Genomic DNA, 24,473 nt, shown 5'->3' on the forward strand with positions numbered 1-24,473 from the left:
GTGCATGCAGAGCTAGACAAGACAAGCATTTGAGGTGAAAAAGTATATAAATTGTAATTTTTTTAGAAAATAACTGATTGTTTCACTAGATAAGACCATTCTTCCTCGGCTAAGATTGATTAGAGCCCTTTGAAGCTTCACTGAAACTGCATTTTGGAAGTTTAAACTCGGGGGCACCATAGAAGTCTACTATATGGAGAGAAATCCTGAAATGTTTTCCTCAAAAAAACATAATTTCATTATGACTGAAGAAAGAAAGACATGAATCTTGGATGACAAGGGAGTGAGTAAATGATCTGTAAATGTTTGTAATTGCTTGGGTAATGCATTAAAGATAGAAGTTATATAATATATTTTATCTAAAATAATAATTAGCTGCAAAAGGCAATTTCATCTTTAATATTTTTCACTGTGAAGTGCTTTCATTTGGAGCAAGACCTCTTAAAAGGATAAAATGGATTTATAGTATTGACTGTCTCCTGCTTTTGACATCATATTTCATCATAGTTACTAATAAAGAACAAATTGTCTCCAGTCTAAAGTGAAAATATGGGACTAATGAGAGCCTGGCATATACTTAGTTGACTGTGACACTTTTAAATGAGACAAGAGGAAACAATGTACCATTTAAAAAAAATAATTAATAAGCAAAAACCACATGCTTTGGGCCATAACGATTGTCTTTGTAGAACAGACTCCTAAAATGTAACTTTGCATTGCTTAATTCCATTCCAGTTTCAATGACTAAGGCCTAAACAACTTGAAATAAGTTAACAATGCTCAGATATAAATACATGCATAATACAAATGTAAATAAGTGTCTGTTTTGTATTACTGGGGCACAAATGCTCACTGATCATGCCGCGAGAGTCTTATGAAAAATGACATGACAAATTGGAAGCTCTATTTGAACAGTTCATCGCTGTGTTTTCTGGAAACATCTGCGCATTAGTCACCTTCCTGAAAATGGAAATGAAACAAAGCAGCAAAGCCAAAGCAAACCCTACTCTACTGCAACTCAGTTACTCATTCAAGGAATCCCAACCAGAGGGAAAAAATGATAGAGACAGGACCGTTTTATTTTAGCAACAGAGCTGAGACACCAATTTATAACATGAGCTAATGGGTTGACCTGATTTTTATTTATATTTTTTAACAGCTAATCTCACTCCTACTTCTAAACCGCACCCTAACACTATTTCATTCTGTTTTGCCTGCTTAAAAGATGAATTCACATATACATGTTTATGTTTATAAAGGTGTTTGTAAGTCAAAAACGTACATTTTAGATGCCGTTAAACATTGTTTAAGCAAACTTATGCAAATGTATGTGTGGTAGAACCACACTTCAAGTAAAGTACATACAAACACTTAAGAGATTACACTGAGAAAAATCCCATTTGTCCCCATGAGGAGGTCAGTCTCCATTTGCGTGTCTCATAGTTGCACTGATAGAAGACAGATTTCCCCTAATGCATAATTATGTGCCACATTCCGAATTCAAAATTGCTTGACAGATTATAATGGAGAAAGAGTGGAAACAAAACGGTACATTGTGTGCGTCATTTCTGCCCACTGCATCTGCCTCTCTCGTTTTCCTCTCATTCCCCAACACACAATACTTCATGTTGTTGATGTGCTAAGAGTATGACTGTTAATTTCCCATGTGTCCCGTGTGAATTTTGTAATGTTTCCAAATGTAGCAGGCCTTGTACCTACATTGAAGAAAAGGGTGAGGAAACAATTTTCACTCAGAAATTGCTAGTAAATCTCGCTAATAATTATGAAGAAATTACACTTTTCAAATACAGCTGCAAGCAGCGATTACCAGGGTTCAAACACTTTAATGCACATATGTAAACAGATATTCAGTATTATTTAGCAAGCCTCTAATCACCTAAATCAATCATTTTAAAAAGCATTTTTAGCAAGTACAAGTAATTTGCCATAGAATTATTACATTTTTAATGTTCATGGCTGTTTTAGCTCCAGCTGTGGTACGATCTCTTTAAAACTTTGCTTGCTTGTTTAGAATCACCTGTTGCATGTGCTCACCAGGCTTTGTGAAGTTTTGAGTTTTCGTTTAGGCTTTATAGGCTTTTGGGTATATTTGGAAAGGCCCCTTTTCTAAAGGACCCCGTTATAGCTTGCCAAAGATAGAATTTCAACTTTTTTTTTTTTTTTTTTTGCTAATTGACCTAGAGAGTCTAGAGCATTGCACTGCAGTGTTTTTCAAACCTAGGACTAGTTCGCAAAAGTAGTTTTTTTTTACATTTTCTCAATCATTTAACAAATGCTTTGATTAACAGCTGTGGTTCTAGAGGCAAAGTAGTTTGAAACGAGGAGGTCTGTTGTGTGATGCAATCATTTATGCCCATGAAAAATTTGATATTGCTCCCCAGTTGCTGATTTCTTTCAAATTTGTCACATATTTTTAGGGATGTAAGTCAAACAAGCCCACCAAGTTTTGTTTTGATTGAACGTTAAGTTTGTCTAAAAGGTGCTCAAATTTCATCGGCCTACGGCAGAGATGTTTTTTGAGATACACAAATGTTCTCATGGCCACATGTGGCACTTTGGACCAAGACCACACCTACCAATGTTCATGTCGATAGGTCAAACAGGTGCATAGTTATTGCCATTTTTCCCTCTTATAGCGCCACCAAGTGGCTAAGCTCCGCAATGTTTTTCACGTGACCTCAGATTCAGCTTTTACATAAGTGTAAGAGAGTTTGGCGAAGATGTCTCATTTCGTTCAAAAATTATAGCCATTTTAGTAAAAGCAGTTTGGTTCCGATCGGGTGAAAAACCAAAGATAGGTTTTACAAAAAATTCAAAATACCTGAAAATTTGTAGCGCCCCTATAAGGCCAATTAGAGCGAGCCTTGGTGACTTAATAGACGCTGTGAGTACTAACATCCCTCCAAGTTTCAAATCTCTACAACTTACAGTTTGGTCTACACGATCAGTTTTACGTGGAGATTGCTGATCCTTGGCCGTTCTAACAATTACAATAATTTCAACAAATCTGATAAGGAAGACATTAAATTACATGTGAAAATTCGATGTATAAAAACTGAAGTAACATTTTCTTGTAAAACGTACTCCAAAAACAATAACTCTTAATAACTGGGCTAATAAGCAAACTGTATCGACGCTGTTCCAGAAGCGCCACCTGCTGTCAGACAGTGAATTTGTGTTTTCATTCTGCTGTTTTTGTTTCATGCAGATATGTTTTATGTCACAGTTTCACAAAGCTAAAGTCAGACCATTTTGTTTTTGCTTCAGATTTTGAAATTATATAATATAATTTACATCAAAAACTGCTTGTGTTACATGAAGCGTGTTTGTTTGGATTGTGATTAAAATGCAGTGGTTCTGTAACTGTTTTATGCAATCTGATTCATATAAAGGCACAGTCAGGGAAAAAAAAACATGATGAACCGTGAAACCATCATAATTATAAAACAAACCATGATACAGATTTTCTGTCTAACCACCCAGCCTTAGTACACCGATATTCCTGCTGGTTGACACATTTCTGTTCTGTCTTACCACCCAGCCCTACATGAAACAATAAAATAAAAAAAAATGTTCTATGACTATTTAAAACCGTCTTTCATATGGAAAGCATGCTTTAATCAGTCACATCCAGATGACCCTAAGTCACTTTGACATTCATTTCTAAGTCATTGCCTCACCCTGCCACATTCAAGCCAACTCAGAAGGGGGTGCATTCATGCTCCAGTGATGAAGTTTCCATTATGGGAGGGAGGGACCACAGAGCTTTCTTTGTTGCTCAGATCTCCGTATGGCTGTGTGCATGTAGGTGTAAGTGGAGAGGGGGCAGAGGAAAACCACTGTCTTTGTTCTTCCATTTGGTCAAAATATGCTCAATATTTGTTTAGTTTCACCATTGATCATTATGCTGTTTGTTATTTTCATGACAAACAACCACACTGATTGCTGATTTCTGTCAGGCAGACTGTTTTTACTTATGCTTGCAGCTACTGTATATGGCTTCACTCACCTCAGTGCTTTAATGGTTTTGTTTTTTAGATCTGGAAAGGTTTGGACTCCAACTGGAATTGAAGAAAACAAGACAAGTCCATACACCAGCACACTGGAGTCTGAGTCAAAGGTATAAAGGCATAAATCTAATGTATAATAAGATGCTTTCAAACCATCCCAGCATAAATTACATTTTAATTCAAGACATTTAGCTGAGGCTGTTTAGCTTCACATGTGTGTGTTGTGATCAACAAATGAGTGTTTCTTTGATGACGAGTAGCTGTCTTGACAATTCATAGAAATATAAACAACTACACAATGCTGAATTGAGTCTTTAAATCTTTAAAAACACTACAAAAGCCGCCTTCAAAATTTGAGGATGAGTTGAAGTCAAATAGATTTATTTTTTGCCCTCTGATTTGCTTTGTATGAAAGCTTGTTTTTTCCTGCAGGATAAAAATAAAAAAATAAGGTACTTTTTCTTACAATTTTTTTTTTTTCACAATTTTGAATTTGTCACAATTCTGTCTCTTTTTTTTCAAAATAAACTCAGTTGTAAATTCGCAATTGATTTTCACATTGGTCTGAACAAAAATAGCAAACAAGCTTATTGAAAATGCAAATTCATTCTCTGCCAGCAGGTGGCGCTTTTGGAACAGCAGATATGTAGCGATTTCCTTGCTCATGTTTATTTAATGAAATGTTTAAGCTTGTATTTCATTATATTCTGTTTATTGTGAGATGTAGTAACTATAGCTGCCACGGCACCCATTGCCGTATGTTTTCAGAAACTACACTTGGGTATAAACACTTAGGTAAGGGTGACGGTTAAAATGTTTATTGCAGCACTCCAAAAGAAATCTGCTGACTCGGGGATACCCTTAAGAGAGCTTAAATTACATTTTAATTCAAGGCATTTAGCTGATGCTTCTCTGAAGCAGCAAAATTCATTTAGATTTACATGTGAGTATGTTGTGATCAACAGATAACTGTGTCTTTGAGTAGCTGTCTTGACCATTCATAGAAATATAAACAACTACACAATGCTGAATTGAGTCTTTAAATCTTTAAAACATTAGAAAAGCCACCTTCAAAATTTGAGGATGAGTTGAAGTCAAATAGATTTATTTTTTGCCCTCTGATTTGCTTTGTATGGAAGCTTGTTTTTGCCACAGGATAAAAATAAAAAAATAAGGTACTTTTCTTACAATTCAGATTTTTTTCACAATTTTGAATTTGTCACAATTTTTCTCTTTTCTTAAAATAAACTCAGTTATAAATTCGCAATAGATTTTCACATTGGTCTGAACAAAAATAGCCAGCAAGCTTATTGAAAATGCAGATTCATTCTCTGCCAGCAGGTGGCTCTTTTGGAACAGCAGACATACCCTTAAGACAGCTTAAATTACATTTTAATGCAAGGCATTTAGCTGATGCTTCTCCGAAACGGCAAAATTCATTCAGCTTCACATGTGAGCATGTTGTGATCAACAGATGACTGTCTTTAATGACCAGTAGCTGCCTTGACCATTCATAGAAATATAAACAACTACACAATGCTGAATTGAGTCTTTTAAATCTTTAAAACATTACAAAAGCCACCTTCAAAATTTGAGGATGAGTTGAAGTCAAATAGATTTATTTTTTGCGCTGTGATTTGTTTTGTATGGAAGCTTGTTTCTGCCACAAGATAATAATAAAAAAGGTACTTTTCCTTACAATTCAGACTTTTTTCTTCCAATTCTAAGTTTATATGTCACAATATGTTTTTTTCTAAAATAGACTCAGAATTGTTTTAAGCTCGCAATTGCAAGAAAAAACTCATAATTGTGAGATTAAAATGTTACAAATACCTTTTTCATTTTAAATTAGTAATGGACACAGAAAACAAAATTAGTTTATATCTCGCAATTCTGGGTTTATACTTACATTCATATTTGTTCCTCGAAAGTCTGAATTGTTAGATAAAAAGTCGCAATTAATTTTTCCTCTTTTTATGCCAGGATGGAAACTCTCTTTTATAGTATTGAAAAGGCAAGTAGCAACAATTTCTTATGGAAACTGACTAATAATGTGACACATGGTACTTTCGTGCATGAAGCTTAAGTCAGTGAAGTGAACACATTTTTTTAGTATGACAACTCAAATGTGAGTGATCCAAGTCAGATGCATTTACAAGGAAGGTGTATCCACTGAAATGAATGCATGTTTGTTTGGCTCCTTAGATATGGTCATTTGTAAATATATAAATATATGGTCAAGTATAGACATATATCACTGTGATCTGCTTTGAAACAAAATGTGTTGTGAAACATTCTAGTCAAATCTATATCTCTTTTTTCCTTTAACAGAGTCTAATATAAGTCTAAACGTAATGAAAACTAATGGAGGCTGACCTCTGCTGAACTATGTGGTCACAATGTTACAACGTCACTCCCTTAATAAAAATGATAACAGAAAGATCAGGGCCTGGTTTCATGAAAGCCCTTAAGCTAAGAAATCCCTTAGTTATAAGGTTAAGGATATCCTTAGCAAAACTTGGGTTGCAAGAAAAAAACCTAAGGATTAACTTAAAAACCTTAGGGCTGTCATTAAGTATTCCCCTTAATTATCTAAGTGTTCCCTTAAGCATTGCTACAAAGTCCTTAGTAACCATTTCATCTCAATAAATGTATGAGACCAAAACAGCTCCCTTAAGTCATCTTAAACAGGATTTTTAAGCTCAAGTGCAAGACTTTTTAAGACCTTTTTTTTAAGACCTGCACAAATAAAATTAGTACCATATGTGACCCTGGACCATAAAACCAGTCTTAAGTAGCAAAGGTATACTTGTAGCAATAGCCAAAAATCATAGTCAAAATTATAGATTTTTCTTTTAAGCCAAAAATCATTAGGGTATTAAGTAAATATTATGTTCAATGGAGATATTTTGTAAATTTCTTGTCGTAAATATATCAAGACTTAATTTTTGACTGTAATATGCATTGCTAAGAACTTCATTTAGACAACTTTAAAGGCAATTTCCTCAATATTTTGCTGTTTTTGCACCCTCAGATTCCAGATTTTTAAGTAGTTGTATCTCGACCATATATTGTCCTGTCCTAACAAACCATACAACAACGGAAAGTTTATTTATTCAGCTTTAATATTTTGTATAAATTTCAATTTAAAAAAATTGACACTTATAACTGTTTTGTGGTCGAGGGTCACATAAAATGACTTACAGGTCTTATATACATTTTTAAGAAAATGGACGAGTCACATTACTTGTTATATTAATTTAAACAATTATTATCAATTAATTGTTATATTAATTAAATAACAACATAAATTATACTATCTTAATTGTTTAGATTTTTATAATGCATTATCTTTTTGAAAATGCATTCAAATTCATTCTCTGCCAGCAGGTGGCGCTTTTGGAACAGCAGACATATAGTGATTTTCCCTGCTCATGTTTTTTTTAATGAAATGTTTAGGTTTTGTATTTCATTATGTTCTGTTTATTGTGAGATGTAGTAACTTTAGCAGCCGCGGCGCCCATTGCCACGGAACTATGTTTCCAGGAACTACACTGCAGAAAATGCTTCTCTTAGATTTTTTCTCTTATTTCCAGCAAGAATATCTGAAAAATTTTTAAACTGAGAAGGATTTGCTAGATGAGTAAAAATTAATGTCTTGTTTTCAGGAAAAAAAAAAAACAAGTCAAAGTGAGTCATTAAGTGAGTTTTTGCTTGTAACAAGCAAAATAATCTGCCAATGAGGTAAGAAAAATCTTACTTCAAACAGAAAACGATGTTATTTTTCTTACCCCATTGGCAGATTATTTTGCTTGTTTTAAGCAAAAACGCTCTTAATTTTGATTATTTTTTCTGAATACAAGACAATCATTTTTACTAGTCTAGAAAATCCTTCTTGATTTAAGAATTTTTAGATATTTTGACAAAAACATAGGTTGCTTTTTGCTGGAAGTTAAAGAGATAGTTGACCCAAAAATGAAAATTCTGTCATCTTGTATTTCATAGTATTTTCATAGATACTATAGTCCATACATATAGTACATAGTGTTTCTTTCTTATGGAAGTCAATGGCTACCAGCAGCTGTTTGTTAACAGCATTCTTCAAAATATCATCTTTTGTGTTCAACAGAAGAAAGAAACTCATACAGCTTTGGTTTCATTTTTGGGTCAGCTCTTCTACAATATTGCTTTTCAAATCATCCAACCTAAAATACATTTTCAACATGATGCTAAAGCTTTCTTTCTACTCAGTCATGTCATGACAAAATAGCATTTGTCAGATACTTTGTGGCAAATGAGACAGATGGTCTGAAATCGTTTTTGGCCTCGACGCTGGAATCGGTTGGGCATTGCCCAAATCTTCAGTAAAATCACATTCACATTTGGTGGCTGTATGTCATAACGTCTATAAAGTGTGTTTCAGTGATTTCCCAAGCAGATGTGTGCCTCATGCTGAGATGTAAGTCATTGTGGCTTTTGCCATGGCCACTGGAAAGTATGAATGTTGAAAGTCGGTAAGAATAGCGATAGAACAAGTCACGTCATTTCCAATGAAAGTCGACGCAGCCAAGCGTGTGGTAGAGCCAAAGAATTTTTCAGAGGCTGTATTTTAACCCAGACTGTGTAGGTCAGAGCATAACTGAGGTATTGTTTCACTGCTCGGAATTCTTGTTACCTCAGAGTTGTAATTTGAGACAGAATTTCTTTTATGAATGGAACAAAATTGCCCAATGCCCGTGATCCGCTGCGCTTTTAAGGCCCTCTTTTATAGCCCTAATTTTTTATTAAATGTTAATGTAATTATTATTTTGACTCAATGTGGTGTTTACCTTTTTTATTTATACTTCTCTAGTTACATGAGTAATCGTTATAAAAAACATTATTGATTACACTTAGAATCAGTTTGCAATAATGTAGATTTCATTATTGTTTAAATTTAAGTCTCTTCTGCTAACCAAGGATGCATTAATTTGATAAGTAAGATACTGTCAAATAATATTAGAGTTTGATCATTCTTATACTTAGTGTTCAATTATTATCAGTTATCATTGTTGCTCAGTTATTAATTATGGTTCTTACCATTATCAATGATGAAAACATTTTTATGAAAGCTGATACATTTTTAGGATTTTTCATGAATATGGGTCAAAGACAAAAAAGGGTTTAAGCGTAAAAACAATAAGTGTAATACTGCTTTAAAGTGTTGTTGTTTTTCAAAAAATACTAAGTTTTCTGTTTAATTTAATTGCATTTTTGTTTTTGTTTTTCTGGGCAAAAAATAAATATCATATTTACAACAAAAATCAATTTATGACATAATTAAAGACGGATTTCTTTCACCCCAAATTCTAATAAGTTTTTACATTTTGTCACTAGGTTTTGCCCATTTGCCATTTGTGTTTAATATTCTCCCTTATTCTTTTATATATTTTAATATGAACAAGTCATATGGACAAGTGAATAAGCATGTTATTTGAACTTTTACATAAATATTGTGTTACAATGTTGAATATTGAATGACAATGTAACATTATTTCAACCAAATTTTGAAATTTTATTCTCCAAAGACTTATTTGAAACCTTAAAAGTAGACACTTTACCTTCATTTAATATGCTTTCTATGGACATTAAATCACTTTTGTAAATTTCTTTTGACGTAGACATCTTAACATCTTTGACCCGTATACATTTCAAGTTAACAGCATTTATTTGAAACAGAAATCTTTTTGTGACATTAAAAATGTCTTTATTTTCACTTTTTATTAATTTCATGCATCTTTGTTGAATACAAGTACTAAATTTTTCTTCTTTTTTTTAAGGCAAGACACTGCAGGTGAATAGGGTAAAAAATAACTAAAAGTTATCACCTCACTTACCCAGTTGATTGATTACATTGGTAATTGCACACTTTTTGTATTACAAGTTTTCTAAAATGCTATTTTTAAATATGCAAATGAGGCATTATTTCATGAAATATGTGCTAATTTACATACATTTCTAGTACAAAAATCTAAACACTGAATGAAGTCAGTTTCAAAATTCTTAGAGTCAAAAGTTTTTACAGAGGGAATTTTGGGTTTCTCATTTTGTCACTCCATAATTCAGAAAAAAACTTAGAACAGACAGGAAACACAATATTTTTTACAATTTTTGGGGGGAATAAAATGTTGTATAAAATCAAGCAAATTATATATGAATAAATTCCTCTGTAAAAACCTTCAGGATATAGACAGGAATAAAAATGTAAAGTTTGGTGTGTGTAAGTGCTACTGAAGTGGAGATTTATGGCTCAGTGTAAAAGAAAAAACTCATTTTGAGGAAACGAAAAATATGCATTGTAACTGAAATTTTTTGAAATAAATAGATAAAGTGCTCTAAAAGAAACGCATTTAACAGTGTTTTTTTTTTACTGGATGTTTTCTTTCCACTAGTCTGAAAAAAACACAAAGCCCAAAATCTCAAACTTGATAACTGTGTTTTTGCCTGCAGTGTCTCCCCTTAAATCTTACTTACCTTAAACCTTTTAATTGTAATAATATATCGCGTTTTGCACAAAACTAAGCAGCAACAACTGTTTTCATCAGTGATTATAATCAGAAATGGTTCTTGAGCAGCAAACCAGCATATTGTAATGATTTCTGAAGGATCATGTGACACTGAAGATTAAAGAAATGCTGAAATGTTATGTATTTTATGTTACCAAATATCTCAGATATCTTGCATCGTTTGGTGCATTTTCCATACTGTAACCTATTTTGCTTATTAAAGGGATAGTTCACCCAAAAATGAAAATTCTGTCATTACTCACCCTCATGTGGTTGCAAAACTGTAAAACCTTCATCTTCAGAACACAAATAAGATATTTTTGATTAAATCTGACGTTTGTGTTTCAAAGATGAACAAAGGTCGTACGGTGTTGGAACAACATAAGAGTAAGTAATTAATGACAGAATTTTCATTTTCAAGTCTTAAATCACATAATTTTTGAATGCATGTTTCGTTGTTTGCTCTGTGTTTGGTGTTGGTGAGGTGGTGATGTTATAGGCCTGATGGAACAGTTTTTTTTTTAGTCTGTCAACAGCAGCCATATGGTTTCCATCAGGTCCTCCCTCCGACTTTTCTATCTCCCTTGCAGTGTTCAGGTCGATATCAACCTACATAAATCAGGGGTCATTTCCCCACAGCAAGCCTTAATTAATAAAGTAGGTTTGGGGTCGGTTTAGATTGATTCAGTTCATTGCTAGCAGGAGCTGCGTGCTTTGGATGGTTCAGAATGTTCTGGCTCACCCAGAACCAAAGGGCATGCTGGGATAGCATCGTAAAACAGGTCAGTGAAACCTGATGATGGTCAGGATTTATGAGCAGACACAAACACTCCTCATAAATATTTCCCAGCATTTCTGTGTTTCTGGTGAGCCTTCACTGACAATTACGAGGAAACTAGCTTTGCCCTGCAAAGTTTACTTTAGGAAAGTCAGAGCTGTCTGTTTGAATCTCACAAAAGCATATCCAGATTTTTGTTCAAAATGAAAAAAAGAAATTAGATTTAGCAATTTTTTTGCATTGTACCTCATCTTTTGAGTTTGTTATTCTCATTAGCAATTGCATTAAATAATGAATTAAATAAATAAATTCATATATATATATATGTATATGTTAATTTATATTTTGATTCAGATTATTATTTATGCATTTTATATTTTTATGTGCTTTCTATGGACATACAAACATGCATATAAAAATGTCTGTCTGTCTGTCTGTCTATATATATATATATATATATATATATATATATTTAGTAATTTAGTAATGTATATTATTTTACAAAAAAATATAAAAATATAGATATTAATAAATAAATAAAAATTAATAAAAAATCAATTAAAATAAATATATATTATTATTTTAATCTAAATTTTATATATATTACTTAAAATACATTACTAAAAATTAAAATCTGAATAAAAAATTATATACATTACTAAAAATTAATATATAGATTTTTATTCAGATTTGTATTTATAGTAATGTATTTTAAGTAATTTTTAGCAATTTAGTAATGTATATTATTTTACTTATAAAAATATATAGATATTAATAAATATTAAAATAAAATTAATATATATTATTTTTATCTAAATTGTGGGTATTATATATATATATATATATATATATATATTACTAAATTACTTAAAATACATTACTAAATATTGAAATCTGAATAAATAAATATATACATTACTAAATTACTAAAAATATTACTAATTACTATAATTACTAATATATATATATATATATATATATATATATATATATATATATATATAATTTATTTTTTTATTATTTTTATTTTATTTTTTTATCGGTCCATGGCACATTAAATGTAAGAAAAATGTCTACTTTTATAGTTTCAAATAAGTTTTTGGAGAATAAAATGTCAAAAATTGGTTGAAATAATGTTACATTGTCGTTCAGTGTAACATAATATTTAAGTTCAAACAACATGCTTATTGTGACTTGTACATATTAAAATATATAAAAGAATAAACAAGCATATAAACGTTTATTGTGTTTTAAATGGAAAAATATTCTTACTGACAAATGGGTAAAACCTAGAATGGTGGCAAATTTAAAAAACGTAGAATTACAACCTTTTTTTTAAACTAATTAGTATTTGGGGTGAAGGTAATCTTCTTTTAATGTCATAAATTGATTTTTGTTGTAAATATGCCTGACAATATTGTTACACTGAATGACATTTTAGTGGGTGTCTTTGGGAAATCAGGGAAAAATGCATGACATTTATTTTTTTGCTCAGAAAAACAAAAACAAAAATGCAATGAAATTAAACAGAAAACTTAAATATTTTTTGAAAAACAACAATTTAAAGCAGTATTACACTTGTTTTTTTTATGCTTAAACCCTTTTTCATTTCATGGACCGACAGCACAGGTGAGGTTGGTTAGATCTGAATAACCACGCTGTTTTTAAACTAGTTGTCTAAAAGGTTGTCATGTAATATTTCCTCTGAAGTCGTGATAAACGTGGCCTGAAAAAGACCAGCTTGTTTCGACGGCTGCTATTTCAGTGCTCCTCTATATTCGCTGTACTGTAACTGCAGAATAGCTTAAATAAATCAATTTAATGAGACAAAGACCTTATCCAGATTTATTAAATAACAAAAATGTAAGCTTATATAGTGAAAATTTACGATTAAAAAGGTACAGAGGTACAAATGAATGCTTTTCAATGTTAGACTACAAAACTGGCACTTTTATAAGCTACACACCAGATGTGTAGACCAGTAAATCTGCCGTTTTTATTGCAGTTACACCCTTTTGTGGCAGACATGTGAAGTTAAGGAGCATGCGTCGACACAGAGGTCCTCGACGGCTATGTTTTAGCAACAAGATGATTTCTGCCAAGGTTTTCTCTGTAGAAATGCCTCTAGATGCTGCGTCCTCAACAGGGCTGTAAACATTATCTACAGCAGGACTAGAAGTCGTTTTGTTGGTCTAGTTCAATTTATGTTCCTAGAGGTTTTCACTAAAAAAACAATCTGCATTGGCCTGCATTGTAATGGTTTTCAGATATTAATATTATTTTTATATGCTGTAGATAACCCTGATGTTTCCGTTCACCTCAGTGTTAGTCAGCTTGTGGTGAAATCATTCAGCAAATGCTGTAAAACAAACTGTAAGTATAAAATAACAAATGTTTATACGATGATAAATGATCTGCATATTCCGGTTATATTTCATTAGCTGTTTCTCCAGTCTTAGGCCTAAGCGTCACATGATTTTTCAGAAATCATTCTAACATGCTGATTTATTATTAGAAATATCAATGTTGGAAACAGTTGTGCTGCCAAATATTTTTTTGGAACGTGTGATTCTTTTTTTTCAGGATTCTTTGATGAATAACAAGTTAAAAAGAACAGCATTTATTGAAAATATAAATCTTTTTTAACAATTTAAATCTATGCTATCACTTTTTATTAATTTAACACATGCTTGGTAAATAAAAGTATTCATTTATTGCAAAAAAAAAGAAAGAATAAAATGTACTGACCCCAAACTTTTGAACAGTAGTGTATATTGTTAGAAAACTTTTCCATTTTAAATAAATGCTGTTCTTTTTACATTTTATTGATCAAAAATTCTGAAAAAGTATCACAGGTTTCAATAAAATAATAAGCTGCACAACTGTTTTCAACATTGATATTAAATCGGTATATTAGAATGATTTCTGAAGTTGTAATGATCAAATGATGCAAGAATTTAGCTTTGTATCACAGGAATAAATTGGATTTTAATATATATTTACATAGAAAACATTTATTTTAAATTGAAATAATATTTCACAATATTACAGTTTTTTTTTTCTGTATTTTTGATCAAATAAATGCAGTCTTGAAAATCTTACTGATCCCAAACTTTTGAGCGGCAGTGTATATGCTAAAATATCTTAAATATTTTTACAGATATAACTCGTTTTCAATTTTAAAAATAGAAATATATTTTTAATTTTTATATTATAAAAGCATTTAAAAATATATTCTGTCCTTTATATTTACTAAAATATCTTTTTGAAAGAAAAAACTATATATAAAATCTAAATATATATTTTTATGGTCATTTTTGGCCATTTTATTCTAAATATATAAATATATATATTTTTTTAGGGCTGTCAAAATTAACGCGTTAATAGCGCGTTAACGCAAATTCATTTTAACGACACTAATTTTATTAATGCGCGATTAACACAGCGCGCATTTTCTGTTTGACCCACTACCTAGCCCATAGTTAAAGAAATGGATGCACAGTGCTGCCAACCTAGCGAAAAGTGTCTAGCAACAATACATAAACACATAATTGGACAAACTTAAAATGGTTTCTGAGGCTCTTCGGTTTTGCCGAATGAGCGCGAGGTATCCCAATGCGCGCGCACCTCCCTCTCTTTATATCTGCGTCTGCTCTGTTCAGCGAGCGGCAGTGGAGCAGCGCTTTCAGTTAAACCAGATATTATGTTGCTTCCAGTGCTTGAAGTGGGCCGGTACGCAGGCACGACTGTATTTTATCCTTTTGCGTACTTGCACTTTTTCGTGCGTACCGGCACTTCTGGCATATTTAATGAATGCAAGCGGAGTCGGTCTTCGTTAGGATTGGTGCTGTGGGGTTGATGCGTAAAGCCACATACGAGTGTGCATGCGAAAACGGTGTATTATATGCACGCCAAAGTTAATTTCAGCTTATTAATAGCACGCCAAATAGAAACAGAAAGTCGTGCTAGTGCGCATTTTCATGAGACCAGGCTCTCCAATCAGTACATTATAACCAAAACAATACATTAAAAAATAAAAGAAGCAGGTTTTTGGAATCACATAACTTTAAATGGCTAAACTCCTAAAAAGTCAAAGGATCCTGAAGGCATTCAAACAGGAAGTTAAAAACAACGATAATAATGCAGGGAATAGTGACTTATGTCCAGATGCCGGTAAATGATTCTTTTCAGTGATTGAATCATGATCATAATTCAGGATTTTTTTCAGTTATTATTTCATATTACTTTGGTTGTCTGATAACAGAAATATTAAATCAAAACAATGGAAACAGTTTTGTTGAGAACTTGGCTGCATTAAATGACAGTATGTGGGCACCGAGAAGCAAACAAATGTAATAATAAATGTAGACTTTGCATGTTCAGAAGAAGTGAGCTGCTCTGTCCTGCAAATAATGTAAACAGGCTTGTGTAAGTAAATTGCTCAGTGCAAAGAAAGAGCAGTAATGGGAACCTGGTGTTTCTATGTTCTTTTTTCATGTGTCTAATAGACATGAACAAGTTATTTGAAAAACATCTATGACATTTGAAACAAGTTAGTCTTCATGCTCTATGTCAAGTATGGTTTCACTGATAATAAACACATATTTGCTTAAAGCATCCATATTTGTCCATGCCAATGTTGATTAGAGTATTAAAAACTTTAAAAAGTATTAATTTAAGGTACGTTTAGAACAGATAAAAATGTGCTATTAATCGCGAGTTAACTCATGACAACCATGCGATTAATCGTGATTAAAATTTTTAATCGATTGACAGCCCTAATTTTTTTACAAGCATTTGAAAATATGTATGTTTGCCTTCTATGTATTTATACCCAAGAAAATGCATTCGCTTATGCCACATTTGAAGCAAATCTTTACTTGTTGTCTGTAAGGTTTGAACATACAACACAATCTAGTAGGCCGTTTCACCATTGCACTTAGCCTAAATGTAGGCTATAGTAAGATTGAAAATGTATTTTCTTGCCCCTGAAATACATTTTAAAATATATTTTGGTATATGATGGCTGAAACTAAATATATTTTTTTTTTATTTCAAAAATATATTTAATTGAGATTTACTGTTTATAGCATACAATATATATTTAAATTGTAATTTGGGGGGTTATCATGAGTACCATGATAAAATGGGTTGTATGCAGCCTTATCATATTGCTAATGGAGCAGAATTTGATTTATGAATATCTGGCGTCCCACAAGTGTCAGGATCTTACCTCATCCCTCGTATTACTCATATCTCTATCCCAAATATGTTTCTGTATGCTCTGAATATTTATTTGAAGGTATAAAACTTAAGCAAAGATGAGAATTATCAAACACAAAAATAACTGTCATTCACTATCTATTGTAAACGTAACAGAAACTTTAAATGTTGCTGTTGTACACTGTGTTTCTCCTCTTGGAAGCAAGAAATTAAATTGTAATATTTTAATTTCAGCAGTTTGTCATAAACCATTTTTCATGCTCTTCTAAGATAAAAGCAATTGATGTCCCTAGTCAAAAATAAATATTCTAAAATGTGTTTAAAAATGTGCTACAAATACATTTTAGATATTATGTACTTAATAAAAACACTCTGCAATTGTACTTTTAGTATACTACACTTAATCCACTTTGATTGTACAAAAGTAGTGCTGAAGTCCAACTAAAGATATACTTATATACGTATATTTGATTGTGCTAAAATGGAAATATTGCAATACTTTAGGTACACTTTAAATATCTTGCATTTAGAGACCGATATTATTCAAAGATCATACAATCCTTATCAATAGTGACATTCAAACATATTTTAGGCTTAATATTAAGAAATGTGCATAATGGCTGGCAATTTTTGAAAAGTGTGATTTTTGCATTAAACATTCAAGCACACTAGTTTTAATTTTAATAATGTTTTATCTCATATAGTGAAAATTGTTCATAAAATATTTTTTTTCATCAGATGAATGAGGCTTACGATTAATCAGATGCAAATAGAAACACAAAACCAGTCCTAAATGAAAAAAAAAAAACAAGTTGGAAATAGAATCCAATATTTGGTGATAATATAGCATAATGAGAGATTTATAAGCAGTTGTTTGGAGTCCGGTCATATTTGACTTGGAACACCACAAGTGTAACTTTTTGCTATTTTGTATAAAATAAAAGCATTTAAAAGCAAATTTCCTGATTTAAACATCAAAGCACACTGGTGTGATAAACGGTGCAAATGTTTTGTTTAATATTGTGAAAATTATTAATAAAAAAAGTTTTTTCACTCAAAAAATGAGGTACCTACTCTCAAATAAATGAGTCCAGTCATTTTTGACCGGGAACAGCAAAGGTGTGACAGGAATCCGAACACAACCAGAGGATTAATTACTATTTTTTAATATCAGTAAGTCTTGAGTAATATGTCAGTGAATATGTTAATAGACATCTTTCTCAATACAAAAAAAAGAGCAAGACACATTTTTATTTTGTGGACATTAAACAAACTGCCCTGCAAGTTTTTTTTTTTATTTATTTATTTTTTATCCCTGATCATTTAAGTCTAATCTTTACGTTTGAGCATCATATTACCTGTTGGAAAAAAAAAAAAAACAGCACATGCTGGTTAGGTATGTTTTGAAGCATGGCAGCTGGTTTAAGCTGGTCCTGAGCTGGTTTAAAGGGCCAGTATTATAATCAGTTCAGGACCAGCTTAAACCAGATGCCATGCTTCAAAACATACCTAACCAGCATATGCTGTTTTTGTTTGTTTTTTTCAACAGGGTTACTGAGTGAATTGTTTTGTGAACCTGCCATGCATTTTTACATAGAAACTAGATGGGGAGGTTGGAACTAAAACTGCAATTCATGCACTCTATCGTATTTCATATTCAGTGAGGGTCTTTACAAAGATACAGTGGCAAAGAATTCGGTTTTTAACTTTATAAGTGGCCCTCTAGGGAACAAATAACATGATAAGATGCATATTAAATCATTCATATTACTGCATAGAAATAGTCTCACATTGTTGTAAGTGAGCGACTGAGAACAGCTGGCTTCTGTCCACTAAAAATGAGAAATGCAATCTTCATACTGACTTGTTGCCCTTGGAACATTTTGTACCGTAATACAGAGGGATGTGAGATCTTTTTCATTGTCAACAGAAAACAGAACCTCTTCCTAAAAGGGATGAAAATGTGGTTTACAGACTGATCTTTCTGCCCCCTGCTGTGGAGCTGAAATACAGAGCACTGCTTTGTTGTGCATGTTTATTCACACAAAAATGAGAATTCTGTCATTATTTATTCACCTTTGTTTCATTCCAAACTCGGATACTGTTATTTTTACTGGAATTGACTGAAAAGCAATGATTCAAGATTCATTTGTTTATTCATCTCTTGATTCCCAAAGCTTTAGAATCATGTCTTTTAATGGAAATTAGTTTTTGACATTTGAATGTGACATTTGATGTTTTTGACTGTTAATATTTATATTAGATTTAACGTTTTATTCACAAAAGAATCCTGAAAAAAGTATCACAGATTTAAAAAAATATATATAAAGCAGCACAACTGTTTCCAACATTCATAATAAATCAGCATATTAAAATGATTTCTGAAGGATCATGTGACACTGGAGACTGGAGTAATGATGCTGAAAATTCAGCTTTGCATCACAGATATACGTTATATTTGAAAGTTTATTAAAATAGAAAACCATCATTTTAAATTGTTATAATATTTCACAACATTACTTTTTTTGCAGCCTATATGAGCATAAGAGACTTTTAAAAAAAAAAAAACATTTAAAATCTTTAAAAAAATGATCCCAAAATTTAGAAAGGCAGTGTATATTTTATTTATTCATGCAGTTTTATTAAAACAATATTTATAAAAATGAATATGTTTATAATATGTCTTTGTAATGATATTTTAAATATATTTCTGTCTTTCTATCGATGTACGTCATGTGTATGTATACAATGTATTACTTTTATTGATTAATTTTCACTAGAATTTATTCATCCTTGTTTGCCAAGGCAGTCATTCATTCTGGATAAAGTTTCTTCTTTTCTCTTAAAGTCTTCAAATACACTACTTTAGACCAACTCTTTAACCAAAAAAGCTTCTCCACTCCGTCTGCGAAGGATAACACAAATACGTTTCCTTAAATGACTGCTGATGTCATAAAATAGCTGCTACAACTTGTACTCAAGCGCTGAGTTGACTAATGTGTATGATGAGAATTTGTGCAACCGTAAATATTTACATATTTGTAAGTAAGCTGTTTACTGGGTGCATGTCAGATCTGTAAACCTGTCAGAGGCTGTTTTACTGTTCAATCCAATCATGGATCATGCTAGACTTGTACAGTCATCACAAATCAGTAGGGATGTAATGATGCAGTACAATTCACAATACTGGTTTAACGATACGATTTTCCTACAGTTCTTTAAACAAGATTAAATTTAAAGTGATAGTCACCCAAAAATGAAATTTGATGTTTATCTGCTTACCCCCAGGGCATCCTAGATGTAGGTGACTTTGTTTCTTCAGTAGAACACAAACAAAGATTTTTAACTCAAACCGTTGCAGTTTGTGAGTCATAAAATGGCATTCAATGGGAGCCATGGCTTTGAGAGTCAAAAAAACAAACACAGACAAAACCAAATTAAACCCTGCGGCTCGTGACGATACACCGAGGTCCACCTCTGGTTACCTCTGGTCCACCGCAATGTCCAGCTGTCCTGAGCGCTTTCACAACAGCCGGTGTGTGACGAAGAGCAAGCAACCATAACTTCAGTCAATCAGGCTTAAAAGTTGTTGGGAGTCTGTGAAAAGTCAAAACTCCCGGGTGAGTTCACGCAAGCATATGTAATCTTTTCGTTTTTAATCGGTTGCAACAATCAGGATAAGCACAAGTAATTATGATGATCTATAAATAAAATGATATACTGTTCATTTTCTTGCACAGACCGATTGCTTTGTGTGTTAAGACCTCAATGTATCGTCACAAGCCGCAGGGTTTAATCTGGTTTCGTCTGTGTATGTTTCTCAAAGCCATGGGTCCCAATGACTGCCATTATATGACTGACAGACTGCAACGGTTTGAGTTAAAAATCTTTGTTTGTGTTCTGCTGAAGAAACAAAGTCACCTCTTGGATGCCCTGGGGGTAAGCAGATAAACATCAAATTTTCATTTTTGGGGGAACTATCCCTTTAAGACAAATTATAAATGAAAAAGTGGCAATGATTCCTCAGACAAAATGCTGCATGTTTCTTTGTGAAACTGGGCCCGGTTGCATAAAAGTCCTTAAGTAAATGGACTTAACAGTATCCCTGAGGGGGAAAAAATCCCTGAGGCAAGGGATTTCTTTAAGAGCTTTGCAACAAACATCTTAACTGTCACCCTTACCTTAGTGTTCATACTAAGCGTTCTGACAACATACGGCAATGGGCGCCAGGGTTGCTATAGTTACTACATTTCACAATAAACAGAACATAACGAAATAGAAATATAACCTAATAGAAACCTTTTAATAATTAAATATGAGCACTGCACGTTTCTGTGCTGCTTTGTGTACAGTCATTACCGGGAAAACCGCTATTTGTAGGTCTTTCTGAAACAGTTGTAAATTGGTGGATCGACAAGATAATGCATTATAATTTTCTAAACATTTAACACAGTAAAATATATTCACGTTGTTATTTAATTTATATAATTTATATAATGATTGATAAAAATTATTTTAATTGAAATAATAATTGATACGACTGATTTTCTTAATGTACATAAAAAAATTTATTTTAATTTTATTTTTGCAGATCTTTAAAAAATTCTTAAGTCTAATAGCTTATAAAATGTACATTTCATTTTAAAAATCCTGCAGATACTGAGTTTGAAATGATTTAAGGGAGCTGTTTTGGACAATTAGATAATTCAGGGAAATACTCAATGACAGCCTTAAAGTTCCTTAAAGGATAACTGTTGCCAAAATGCAACCTGGGCTGTTTTGTTTACTGTAAACGAGACAAACTTATATCTAAAAGCATAATTACGACAAACGAGACGTTTTTGAGATTGACCGTGATTTCGTTTTGTGGTCAATGGCCGGTGAATGGGAGTACTAGGGGCATACATTTGAGCACATCAAAATCGAAATCTAAGAAGGCTCGACACACCATGACACTTTGCTCGAAGTATCGCCTGGGTCTCTACACATGAACTCCAGCATTGAGAACATTGTTTGTGTACACAGAGTTTACTAAAAAGAAAGGTTTTGAACAACTCACTTTCACTGTTTGAGTTTCCGCTCGCGGCCGTCTTGCCAGTCAAGAAGTGTCGATCTCCGAATGCGAGGATGGATAGCTCCTAAAGCATATTTCCATATAAATGCACGGCTAATTCGTTGTTTTGTCGCAAGTGAAAAACAGTATTAAAATTCTAGTTGTTAAAAGAGCCTCATATAAGCCTAATATTTCGTCCTATGGAGTCCATTCATTCGCATTCTGAGATCGACACTTCTTGACTGGCAAGATGGCTGCGAGCGGAAACCCAAACAGTGAAAGTGAGTTGTTCAAAACCTTTCTTTTTAGTAAACTCTGTGTACACAAACAATGTTCTCAACGCTCGAGTTCATGTGTAGAGACCCAGGCGATACTTCGAGCAAAGTTTCATGGTGTGTCGAGCCTTCTTAGTGTTGGAAAAATATCGATTTTGATGCGCTCAAAGTTATGCCCCTAGTACTCCCATTTACCGGCCATTGACCACAAAACGAAATCACGGTCAATCTCAAAAACGGCTCGTTTGTCGTAATTATGCTTTTAGATATAAGTTTGTCTCGTTTACAGTAAAAAAAACAGCCCAGGTTGCATTTTGGCAACAGTTATCCTTTAAGTTGACCCTTAGGTTTTATCTTGCAACCCAAGTTTCACTAAGGGGACCCTTAACCTTATAACTAAGGGATTTCTTAGCTTAAGGGCTTTCATGCAACTGGGCCCTGGACCTTGTTAGGAAAATGCATTTGATACAAAAACTTTAGCTTTGTGAAATTATGCTACATAAAAGCAGAGGGGCTGAATGAAAATGCAAATTCTCTATCTGACAGCAGGTGGCGCTTATGGAACAGCAGAAAAACAACATTTCCTTGGTTATTGCTATAAACAAAGCTTATAAACAATACTTTAATATACATTATACAGGAAACCTTTATACAGGACTAGACAGATCTTAACTTTTCTGAAAACAGTCAAATCTCATCAGAGATATAAATCATATAAACCTCAACCACCAATTCTACTAATATTTCAGCAATATTGCTCCGGAATTTTGACATTTTTGCAATTCAAGTCAAATTTTTTTTTTTTTATTTCACAGACCTTTCGACCAATCACCAGCGGCTATAGCCCCACTCCCAAGAGTCCATCCCCCAAGAGTCCCATCACAGGCGGTGTGCCCTACAACAACGGCAACTCCAGACCCATGTACAACAATCCAGCCGGCCTGTATTCGCACAATAATGGCAATGGGACCCTACAGAAGCAGATGTCAGGCCTCAGTCTGGGCTCCCCCCACAGGTATGCACAGGTTTTACAGTTATTTTACAGTATTTTTTTTCTTGGGACTAGGCACGTAAGGTAAATTAGGTCAGTTCTGATTTCACATTAACTGTACACTGCTAACTTCTAGCCAACACAAACTGCAGTGCTCCTGCAACAGCCAAAAACGGATATTTATGATCCTCACAAGGCTGTGAGAAACACAGTGATTTATCAAGGAAGCAATTTTGAGCATCTTTCCCATGTTGGAAATTTACAGTGCAGGTCCTGTCTTCACTCAGAGCACTACACTACAATAAACACTTCAGACTAGAAGATATTACAGCTCCTCATGCCTATTGTTATGTAAAAATGAGTTCATGTTTGAACTGGATAGCGAGTGAAGAGTCTTTAGGGAACATCTGCTGCACTGATATTTGCAAAACACCCAAGAGTGTTTTTTGAAACACTAGAGCATTTGAAAAGCATTTGGTTCCCTGTAAAACACACTGTTTACTCAGAAGATGACAAATCAACTGTTTATTAATTCCTCCTGTACTTAAGGTGGAAGTTGTCATAACACTGATCACTCTTATGGAAACTTGCTACAGGAAAATCCTGCAGAGTGTCTGCCTCAGTACACTCAAAGATCTTAATGCATACAACCTAAAAGACACACCTACTCGTTCTTTATTATTAGGGCAATTTTTGTTAAGCTCGTAAAATTAATATGAGTTTCAGAAATTTGCTCTGTTTGGGATCAAGCACTTGAAGTGCATTCAGTATAACTGAATTGTTTGCACAATGTCAGCAAGTTTACCTATTGTTAACTATTGATATTCTGTAGTTGTAGCAGTACCTAAAATTCATCAAATCTGTCAATAACAGATTATGTAATTGATTGTGCTGTTATTTTTCCATTGAAGCATATAATTTCATGAAGCAATGTCATTGGCGAAATGACCTTTAAAGGAATGTTACAAAAGTCCTAAGAGGTGCAAAGTGTTACCTGAAATGTTTCCCCAAGCCAGAAATTACTCATCAAACTATTTGCAATTTACTTCAAATATGATTTCCAGCTTTAACAATTGCACGTTTAATAAATTATGCAGATTTACTTTGATTCGAACTTTAACAAAAGTGTTGTAATTGGATTTTTAAGCCAATTACATTGGCTTCCATTCATTCATCTTTTATTAATAACGTGATGCACTGAGAAAGAGTTTAGCTCAGTATGAAAACATATGGCAATAGCAGATGTTTCTGGCAGAGAAAGATGATCTGGATGTGTTTTGCTCTCAGTTTCAGCCCTGAACTACCAGTGAATTCATCAGGCAACCGCAATGGTTTTGACATACAGTCAGACGTCTACAGGATGCTGCAGGATTATGAGGAACCTGTGTCAGCTCCCAAACAATCTGGCTCCTTTAAATACCTGCAGGGCATCCTGGAAGCTGAGGATGGGGGTCAGTTTTACTTTTTGTTTCTCTCACAGAATGTATGTTGAAATTGTTAATTACCGGTAATGTCCTATATGTGACCCTGGACTACAAAACTAGTCATAAGGGTTAATTTTTCGAAAAATATTCAAT

At 32.9% G+C, this 24,473-nt stretch overlaps 1 protein-coding gene across 1 annotated transcript in view; it reads left to right on the forward strand.

Annotated features, from left to right (window-relative positions):
• The window catches only part of pdlim4 (PDZ and LIM domain 4), a 77,396-nt gene that overhangs the window by 40,430 nt on the left and 12,493 nt on the right, over nucleotides 1-24,473 (forward strand). Inside the window, exons 3-5 of the mRNA XM_073824260.1 lie at nucleotides 4,060-4,141; nucleotides 22,721-22,920; nucleotides 24,184-24,347. Of these exons, the coding sequence (XP_073680361.1) occupies nucleotides 4,060-4,141; nucleotides 22,721-22,920; nucleotides 24,184-24,347 (446 nt within the window). The remainder of the gene's footprint in view (nucleotides 1-4,059; nucleotides 4,142-22,720; nucleotides 22,921-24,183; nucleotides 24,348-24,473) is intronic.

The sequence above is a fragment of the Garra rufa genome, chromosome 19 (assembly GCF_049309525.1).
Source record: "Garra rufa chromosome 19, GarRuf1.0, whole genome shotgun sequence".
In the NCBI taxonomy this organism is placed as follows: Eukaryota; Metazoa; Chordata; class Actinopteri; order Cypriniformes; family Cyprinidae; genus Garra; species Garra rufa.